The 10,294-nt window shown below is 42.3% G+C and overlaps 1 protein-coding gene across 1 annotated transcript; it reads left to right on the forward strand.

Moving 5' to 3' along the window:
* The first annotated feature begins 1,028 nt into the window (after nucleotides 1-1,028).
* On the forward strand, nucleotides 1,029-9,974 carry CA4 (carbonic anhydrase 4). Its single transcript, XM_039508470.1, has 7 exons — nucleotides 1,029-1,113; nucleotides 1,185-1,355; nucleotides 4,983-5,140; nucleotides 5,906-5,998; nucleotides 7,237-7,300; nucleotides 7,984-8,147; nucleotides 9,613-9,974. The coding sequence occupies exons 1-7, from the start codon at nucleotides 1,029-1,031 to the stop codon at nucleotides 9,802-9,804; spliced, it is 927 nt and encodes a 308-aa protein (XP_039364404.1). The 3' UTR covers nucleotides 9,805-9,974.
* Nucleotides 9,975-10,294: the final 320 nt, after the last annotated feature.

The raw sequence follows: 10,294 nt of genomic DNA on the forward strand, positions 1-10,294 counted from the left end.
TGTCTGAAATGTTAATTTCTCTGTTGCAGGTGACAAAGAATGGTGCTACCTACCACAACTATGCACTCAGCCCGAATGTGCAGGTAATTCTAAGCAGTTTATTTTTGAAATCATTTTAGTGCTGTGCTGTTTTACAAAGGCTTACTTGCAGCAGTGATACAAATCTTCCCACAACAGTTTCAGATACCACATGCCTCCATTCTAGGGCCAAATTCATTACTACGGTAAACAGGTGCAAGAACATGGATGTCAATGTAGTAAATCTGATTGTATGTCATCAGAAAGAGGAAAACCCAGTCCAATTCAGTTAAATGATTATTAGGATATTTAAGAGAAGGGACAAAGATATGTTAATGACCAATGTTTGTTCTGGCTACCAATTTTGTTTTGGCTGAAGAAAACGCTGCCAATATAAGAAGAAGTGAATTTGAAGTGCATCTGAAGAAGTATGTTTTTTATGCCCGAATAAATCCGTTAGTCTTTAAGGTGCCACTGGACTCCTCATTGTTTTCCTGCCAATATAAAAGGAACTTACAACATACCCGGAAGAGAACCACCCCAGCAGGTCACAGGCACCAGGCAGGCAATCCCTTAAAAATACTTGAGGCCTACATTAAGAAAAGTCTTTGTATTTTAACTGGAATTGTACCTTTTGTTTTACTTCAGCCCAGTGATATAACAGCCGGCTGTACCACATTCGCTCCTTTGCTCCTACGCTAGCCATAGCGTCTAGTCTCTCCTAGGCTGAGATGTAACATACTGGGAACAAAATTCAGGCATTCCAGGCTCTCTGTGCTGCCTTCAGCAAACACTAGAACATAGATCTGCATCCCTCCTTTTTAAATACATTCCAAGATACACGTTACAAATTTTTACTGTTTACGATCAATTAGCTAAGTCTGACACAGGCATGCTTCCCATTTAATAGGGCATTGTTACACACTTCATCTGCTTACATTTTCCAGTTGCACCAATCAGTCGTCGTTGGGCACATTTCACTGTTTTGCATTTTTAAATATTTTGTAAACATGTCAAGGAACCTCCCTATTAAACTCTGCCAATCTCTGAAGCAAATTTTCCCAACCTCTGAAGCGAATGTAGATCTACCAAGGGGTAATTTGGCCTTATCAGGATGAAGTCACTTTGTCCTTCAATGAAAGCCATTTTTCCTTCCTTTTAAACAGTACCCCATTTCTGGGATGACGTGAATGAGGAGTGTGGAAAAGAGAAACAGTCACCTATCAATATTGTCACCAACAAAGTGGAGTACAAAGAGGACCTGAAGCCATTTACTTTTGAAGGCTATACCACCGATCAGTCCTCCCTTTGGCTCATAGAAAATAATGGGCATACGGGTAAGTTATGGCAATGAATGGGGTTTACCTATTTGCTGGGTTTTATTAGCTCCTTAACTGCTATCAGAAACATTTTCAGTGTTGAGATTATTTTCTTCACACACTGAAGTTAATTGGCAAGAGCTGATTAATTAGCTATTTACTGATTCAGGTTTAATGTTCTTCCAGGCTGTCTATCGGGAAGAAATATTACTGGGGATATTCTGTGGCAGTGCTGTGTTGCGTCAGGTTATTAAGTCTTCAAAAGCTATTTGTATTTTTTTTAAACACTTAGTGGTGATTTAGCCCTCATATTGGACCAAAAATCACCCAACTACTTCTGTATTGGGGTCTTGGAGACACCTAGTATGTCAAAATTGGGGGTGGGGAAAATTGGGAATTGGGATACATTTAAAGCTGGTTTTATTGTAACCAGTGAACTATACAACTATGCACAAGTTAAAACTTTCCTAGATTCAGATACATACTACGCAGTACTTGTGGTCTAACTGACCCCATGATCAAACACATTTTAAAGAAAGCTACACAATAGTGTCAGGGTCTAACTGACCCCACGTTTGAACAATGAAAATAGATAGCAACAACAATAATATAAAAGGCACAGATACAGCAAAGTAGCAACTAAATGGCCTAATACTTGGAACAAATGGAGCAAAAATAGGTGACACAGGTTCTGAACATACAAAGTTTTTCCACTTTGCACATTTCTGACGTATTTTTCTGTCTTGTTCTCTGGACCAGATGTAATATTTTGTAACATCTTCCCCATTTCTCCTCCCCATTTGGCTCTGGATCAGTACCCAGCACATACAGATGCTGCTTCCCTAGAAGTCTGAGGCCAGGCTGCATCACTCCTTTCCTTGCACCAGTGGTTTCACCATTTCTGTACCCAGGTCCCTGGGAAACATCCATCACTGACTCAGAGATTTATTGTACCATGTGCAATCCAACAAAATCCAAACAATATATGCATTCCAAAATGGAACATGCGTGTGCAATGCAACATTGAGTCTTTGCCCCAGTAACACCATTTGTCGAGTGTGAACTTGCCAGAAAATGTATCCGACAAATTGTGGCTTCCCCAGAAACTTTTCCTAGCAAGTGCAGGCTTCCCAGAAAATCAGTTTGATGGCACTATCTTCAAAGAAACGCAATTTGCTCTACAATTGTGATGATACATAAGGCAAATGTTATCTGGAGGCTCACAGACCAACAGACCATTTCAGTGCTTTTTTTTTTTTTTTTAACGTTTTTTGAAAAACAAAAAAAACCACTGAATCTGTGATGATAAAAACAATGACAGAGGATTCATACAATCATATAATAACTGCTGCCTCAAAGTAAAAATCATCTGATGCTGGAATACCTGCATAATTAATCTGGGGCCCAAATACCTTTTAAGTGACTGTTTTCGCTATGCTAAAACCACAAGTAGGATGATAAAACCAATGCAGAAAGACTGACCTCCTCCTACTTTGACAATAATGTATGAAGAGGTACAGGACTGGCGTAAAAATGTGTATTTATATTTCTGTGCATCCATTTTTGTCAGAGACACCCCAAAGCATAAGGAGAGTTGAAAAAACTGGGCTGTTGTCAAGAGAACCGGCTGCTTGACAGCCAGGCACCTAAGCTAAATGGCCCCATAGAAAAGTGCTCCCCTGGAGACAGCTGAAATTTAAAAAAAGCACTTTACAGATGGATTGGGCAATGAGATTTTTGTTTTGAAACTCAATATTTAGACAGATTGTCCACTTTAGTGGAAAAATCAGAAGAAGTTTGTAAGAAAAAAGGTTAAGAGCCTTTTTGGTACATATAAAATTGTGGAATCTTCAAAGCATGGCTGATGCTCATAGAAATGTCTTTGTATAAAAAATAAATGATCACAGAAACTGCTTAGAACTTTAATTCCCCGACATGCAAAAGGGGGTTTGCAGCAGGGGGAGCAAAGCTCCTGCTGGTGCAATGAGAATAAAATTGGATGCAATTATTATTTTTAGATCTCAATAGCACCTAAATGCTCCGAGATTGGAGCCTCATTGCGCTAGGTGTCTTTCATACACATAGAGAGAGTCAGGGCCCACAAGACCTGCCAGTCTAAACAGACAAAATAAATGTTACTAATCCATTTTACAGACAGGAAAGTGAGGAACACAGCTATGAAATGACTAACAGACATTCAGCCAGTCTTTGGGAGCCAGGTATTGAACTCATATCTCCCAAGTCCCGATCCAGGGCCTTATCTACCAGACCAGCCTTCATCTCAGAGGTCCTAATTCCATCTCCTAGAGAGCACAAAGACTGCCATTTTCAAATGCATCACAAATCTCTCAAGCAGAGAAAGGTTAAGAGAAATTATCACTAGAAAATATTTTTATTCTTCCCAGAGATACATTTTTATTCTCCTGTTAATACCAGTCCCAAACTCTGCTCCTACCTGGGCTTCGCTTACCTAGTTTTACTCCATAACATTGGTTTTAACCTCTTTTCATCTGCAGACCCCTTAAAAAATGTCGAGTGGAGGTGCAGAGCCTTTTGGAAATCTTAGACATAGTCTGCAGACCCCCAGGAGCCCACAAACCAGAGCTCTATAGTTAGACGGGTGTAAAGTGAAAGTGAGACCTATAGTTGAGACATAGTAACAGTCTAACTATAACCCTGCAAGACCCTCAAAGCAAATAAATATTGCAGTACACACAATAGGAGACAAAAATATAAACCAACAAATAAACCTCTTGGGACCAAGTTCACCTTCTAGAATGCAACTCTGTACATTTAAAGGGAAAAATCCGTGTTCCAACATCTCCTGTCTAGATAACAAAGGAAGAAACCTAGTGTTTGTCTTAAAAGTGAGAGAAGCACAGGCTCTTGCTTCTCCCCTGGCGACAAAACCAGTCACTTAGACACTCCCAGCAAGGAAGAGACTGTCTATTAACCTTACACTGCGTTGAAAAGACAGTATTGATTTATTTAAAAATTAAATTGAACAATAGATTGATTAAAAGAAAGGCCGATGAAGATGCTACCACACAAGCTCATTTAACTGGCTTTCACCAAAATAAATACAATTATCATCCATAGATTGCAGTACACAATTCGCTTCCGTGACGTAGCATTTTTTATCCATAGGTCTCCCCTTTACAAAGAGGTAAGTATCATTATCACCATTTTACAGATGAAAGAACTGAGGTACAGAGAGGTTAATAGCCTGGGCTGTAGAAGTGTTATGCACCTGGAGTTGCCATAGACTTCAGCTGGAGCCACAGGTGCTCAGTACTTTGGCAAATCAGGCCCTAAGTGACTAGCACAAGGTCATTAGGAAATCAAACTCTCAAGTATCTGAACTCCTAGTCTTGTGCCCTGGACATAGGGATTGGACTGTTCCCCATTTAAATCACATTTGAACCAGTACTCGGGAGTGTTCAGAGTCAGATCTGGCTCTGAAGTTCATTAATCTAGGTCACTCAATATAAAGAGCTGAGCCAAAGCATTGAATCCAAAACCCAGGGAACTTCTGGGAAACCCTGGATCCAGAGCTTTCGCAACCAATGTCCCTCGCTAGTTTCAACTCCTTTTAAAATAAGAGCCAAACAATTTTTTTTCTTTTTAACTACTTGTTTCGACCAGTTAAAGTATCTCTTAGCGGATCAGCCACGATTGGAGGTGGAGGTCTTCAAAATAAATACAATGCTATCGAGTTTCACTTCCACTGGGGCACTAAGCTAAACAAAGGATTCAGCCCTGGATCGGAACACAGCATAGATGGAGAGAGATACGCTATGGAGGTAGGTGAGATTCTCTCTCTGTTAACGCAGCCGGGTCCAAGAACTCTGACTTCTTAACCTAATGTTGAATGAAATAAACCAACAGATTCTTTTGCAAGACTCCAGGAAGGGAATTAAAGAACTGAGAATGTATTGAATGTATTGTTTGTTGAGCTCTGTGCAGAACACAGAGGAAAAACAATCAGGATCTGGAAGTTTTGCATGGCAAAGGCAAATGAGGACAGGCAGTAAAACCCAGGATCATTTAGCCTTCAGAGGAGGCAGTAGCAGTTCAGGCTATAAAGCGTGTATCTCCCAGTCTCACACTTGCTTATTCAGACACTTCTGTTGTGACTGTGCAGTGACAGGTATAAATTCTTCGAATAGCAGAGAGGGAAATCCTACCCTCTGTAGACAAACCAGGTGGGCTTGATGCAGGAGGGTCCCAAGTGAGTTGGTGGGAGGAAATCACCCTCCACCTCCGATCATGGAGTAACAGTGGAACCACTGAAGATTCAGGGTGGCAGGGTGGCAACCTCCTCTTCTACAGGTGCGGAGGGGGAGGGTGGAACTGCCTTTGGGTACGTCTTTGCAAATTCACCAGCTCCATATCTTCCACAGTGCCTCTCGCCAGCCGCAGGCAGGGAGTGGCCCTGCCCCACCTCCACAGTAGAACAGCAGTGGTTTCTCCACACCCAGGGCACAGGGAAGGGGCCAGGATTGGCCGACGATAAATGGCTATAAAGAAAAGGGAGTAATAATTGACCTTTAATGCCTGTATTACAGCTTCATATAGTCCACAGGAAAGAGGGTTTGTCCACTACAGAGCAGGCAGTGGCCGATCAAGAAGGTCTGGCCGTGCTGGGGTTCTTTATAAAGGTAAGTTGCCAGGTTTTTTTTTTAAATTGGCCACCTCAGACAGGCACCTACCAAAGCTTGGACCAAGTTGCAGGGTTTGGCTATAGAACTGGCCAGTACCCAAAGTTCCCCAATGTTTTCAGGGGCCCAGATCAACCATTTAAGTCTGGCCTCACCTCTAGTGCTTAGCGCATGTCTGCACTGCGATCAGAGAGACGTGACTGCAGCGCAGCACCTGTAGCCACACCTGAGCTAGCTTTGATTTTGCAAGCAGCACAGGCTACACAAGCCCACCCAGGACCCTGGGTATGTACTCGCGCATCAAGCCCATCCTACTGCAGCTTCACTCCTATTGTTATTCGAGCTAGCTAGATCAAAGCTAGCTTGGGAATGTCTACTATAAATCCATGGTACGCCCACATCTCGAATACTGTGTACAGATGTGGTCTCCTCACCTCAAAAAAGATATTCTAGCACTAGAAAAGGTTCAGAAAAGAGCAACTAAAATGATTAGGGGTTTAGAGAGGGTCCCATATGAGGAAAGATTAAAGAGGCTAGGACTCTTCAGTTTGGAAAAGAGAAGACTAAGGGGGGACATGATAGAGGTATATAAAATCATGAGTGATGTTGAGAAAGTGGATAAGGAAAAGTTATTTACTTATTCCCATAATACAAGAACTAGGGGTCACCAAATGAAATTAATAGGCAGCAGGTTTAAAACAAATAAAGGAAGTTCTTCTTCATCAACTTGTGGAACTCCTTACCTGAGGAGGTTGTGAAGGCTAGGACTATAACAATGTTTAAAAGGGGACTGGATAAATTCATGGTGGCTAAGTCCATAAATGGCTATTAGCCAGGATGGGTAAGAATGGTGTCCCTAGCCTCTGTTCGTCAGAGGATGGAGATGGATGGCAGGAGAGAGATCACTTGATCATTGCCTGTTAGGTTCACTCCCTCAGGGGCACCTGGCATTGGCCACTGTCGGTAGACAGATACTGGGCTAGATGGACCTTTGGTCTGACCCGGTACGGCCTCTCTTATGTTCTTATGTTTTCTTATGTACACATGCAGCAGTCACACCTCTGACTGTAGAGTAGACATATCCACAGTGACTTTCTGTTATGTTCAGCTAATTGATTTTTGTTCCGCTTTCTTTCCCACTTCTTTTCTGTTTCATTAATAATTAAATTAAAAGTTACATGGGGGGGGCATATGTCTGAGGAAATGGGTACATTCTCTGACTCAAAATATTGTTTCAGACCGGTGCAAAAAATGAAAAGTATGAACCTCTAATAGAGATGTTAAATGAAGTTGCTGTCAAAGGTAAGGAGCTTGGATTTATCATCGGGCAATCTGAATTTATTTAACATGATAATCATTATACATAGGAGTTGTAAAGCAGCCAGTCCTTCTCCTGGTACTCAAGTGAGATTCACACTTGAATTCACAGACAGGAGCATCAAGCCTAAGGTCCGGTCTACACAACAGAGCTACATCGGTATAACTACGTCACTCAGGGATAGGAAAAATCCACGACCTACCCCCCTGTGTCGACAGCGCTGCATTGGCGGGCGAGCTTCTCCTGCCAACATGGCTACTGCCTCTTGGGAGGTGGATTAACTAAGCCGATGGGAGAGCTCTCTCTGTCGGCTTAGAGCGTCTTGATTAAAGCGCTATAGAGGTGCAGCACCGTTTTAAGGGTAGACTTGCCCTCAATTCAGAGGAAACCTGGAAGTGATTTTAAGCAAGGAAGCAGGGTGTGGTGCACTCACACAAGGTGTCCGTGCTGTAGAGCTGTGCTGTGCAGGGGCTCTTGAGAAGGGCAGGCACAGTGGTTCTCTGGCTAGGCCCATCCAGTAGCCCCTGCCTCCCCCACAACCAGCGATGGGGGACTCTGAGGGTGGCACTGCAACAGAGTTGGTATAACAGCCAGAGTTGAAGGGAGCTGTAAAAGTGAGCCTGTAACCATGCCCATTCCAGCTGATGTTTCTCCATTGTTTTCCTAGGGTCTCAAAAAAATATGACGTCTTTGCCCCTGGAATCGCTCATTCCAGCTAAAGAGAATCTCACACGTTATTATCGGTACAGTGGCTCCCTGACCACTCCCAACTGCTACCAGGCTGTCGTCTGGACAGTATTTCAGGAGCCAATCATACTGAGTGAAAGTCAGGTAATTCATAGAACAGAGTTACAGTGAGGTCATTTTGTCTGTCTCACTCCCACTCCCCTCCCCACCTTCTTTTCTTCCCTCCCACATATGCTCTCTCACATGCAAAGTCCAATGTAGGATTGTCCCCTTCTCCATTACCTTCTGCAGTCCAGTCCTAAGAGACTCCAAATCAATGTCACCACAACAGATCACACACTGCCCAGCATGTTTGCCATCTGTCCCACCACTCATTTTGGTGAAAAAACAAAACAAAACTCGGAATCCTTCCCCACTCCAAGAAAAGGGGATGGACGTATACCATCTCTTATATGGCACTTTGCATACAAGGTTCTCAGAGCAATTCTCAAGGGAATGTTAGTATCATCGCCATTTTAAAGGTGGGGAAACTAAAGCACATTGTAATTAAGTGACTTGCCAAAGGCCACACAGTGAATCAGTGGCAGAAGTGGGAACCGAATTCAGATGAATGCTAGTTCAGTGCTCTAGCCAATGCCCCATAGTGCCTCTAAATGAGGGTCTGAATCATCCCCTAACTTCAGATGTTTTGGAATGTGTTGCTGAATTGTTTCTGAGAACTGAATAATGGGTGACTGGCCTTTTAACTCTAGCCCCGTTTAGAATTTTATTTTAATAGAACAGAATATTTAAAAAATTATATCTTTGCATCCATCAAGTCAACAACACCATTCCGTCCTGCTTCAACTTCAACCTGAATGGATTTATTTCTGCTTTCTATAAAGCAAGGGGTCATGAGGGTACTTACCACTATAATACCTTGAGGCAGAGCGGTCCAGTGGTCACGATCTGTTGGCGCTCCCGTCTCAGCTCTACCACAAACACACTGAGTCGGCCTGGACAAGTCACAACCCTTCTGGGACAGTTCCTCATCGGCAAACAATGACCACGATCAGTATGTCCACAGGGTGACACCCCATCAGACTGAGTCCGTAAGATTAATGATAGTTGCTCAGTGTTTGCTGAGAACCCAACACCCAGCCAGATGTGAACCAGTGCAATGGGGGAAAATGAGAAATTGGGGGTGTGCTTCACAGCTGGCAGGAGCTGGCTAAATTCCTGCTGCAAGTAGCCAGGAGTTAGGCTCTAGGAAAGAACCAGAGGAGGTGAGCCATGTAATCTTGATCCCCGCAAGTTGTGTCACAGGGACCTGAGGGATGGGGGCAGGAGCTGAACACAGAGAAAAGCCCTGTCTTTCCAGGGTGGCTTGTGCTAGACAGGACTAGGATGTTTAGCTGGGAGGAAGTTTAAGGAGTCTGCCTGGGCTAGAAGGAAGCATCTGTCAGTGATCTAGGGGACAAGGTTTGGTGGCACAGTTTCCATTTAAGCTTTACTATACTCTTGTGGTTCAGAGCAATACTACAATGTGAGGCACTATAAACTTAAGATAGGACAATTCCCTTTTCTTTCCCTCAAAAAATAACAACTATTTTTGGATGGTGGTGTGCAGGTGGAGAACTTCTTGGAGAAGCTTTACTTCAGTAAGGATAGAACATTAGAAATGACTGACAATTTCCGACCTGTTCAACCTCTCGGTGACAGAATCGTGTACCGCTCTGATGTCAGTGTCGTACAGCCTCCTGCAAAGGCTTTGTTGGTGGTCCCAACACTTATCTACAGCCTGAGTCTTCTTTTCCAATGAACACTTGCCATCCAATACCAGGTTTCTGGGAGGTTAATTTTTTGTTTCAAGCACTTCTCTCCAGTTGAGAAGCCCTAGACTACAGCTGATTGTACAACATAGCCTTGGTGTTTTCCTTAACGCTTATCAATAGGAATTTATATTTATTTTTATATATATATATAAAAATATAATAGGGCTGTCAATTAATCACAGTTAACTTATGTGATTAAAAAATTAATCACTATGAAAAAATTAATCGCAGTTTTAATCACACTGTTGAACAATAATAAAATACCAATTTAAATGTATTATAAATATTTTTGGATGTTTCTCTACATTCTCAACTATATTGATTTCAATTACGACAGAATATAAAGTGTACAGCGTTCACTTTATATTATTTGTATTACAAATATTTGCACTGTAAAAACTATATACCAAAGAAATAGTATTTTTCAGTTCACCTCATACAAGTACTGTAGTGCAATCTCTTTATCACGAAAGTGCA

The sequence above is a fragment of the Mauremys reevesii genome, linkage group 20, assembly GCF_016161935.1.
Source record: "Mauremys reevesii isolate NIE-2019 linkage group 20, ASM1616193v1, whole genome shotgun sequence".
Classification (NCBI taxonomy): Eukaryota; Metazoa; Chordata; order Testudines; family Geoemydidae; genus Mauremys; species Mauremys reevesii.

What these genes read in the sequence shown, in the direction of transcription:
- CA4 (XM_039508470.1), top strand. Translation starts at nt 1,029, where the DNA reads ATGTCAAGGAACCTCCCTATTAAACTCTGCCAATCTCTGAAGCAAATT. An exon ending in AAATGAAGTTGCTGTCAAAG is followed by an intron (nt 7,301 to 7,983) that starts GTAAGGAGCTTG and finishes TTGTTTTCCTAG; the next exon opens with GGTCTCAAAAAAATATGACG. An exon ending in TCATACTGAGTGAAAGTCAG is followed by an intron (nt 8,148 to 9,612) that starts GTAATTCATAGA and finishes GGTGGTGTGCAG; the next exon opens with GTGGAGAACTTCTTGGAGAA.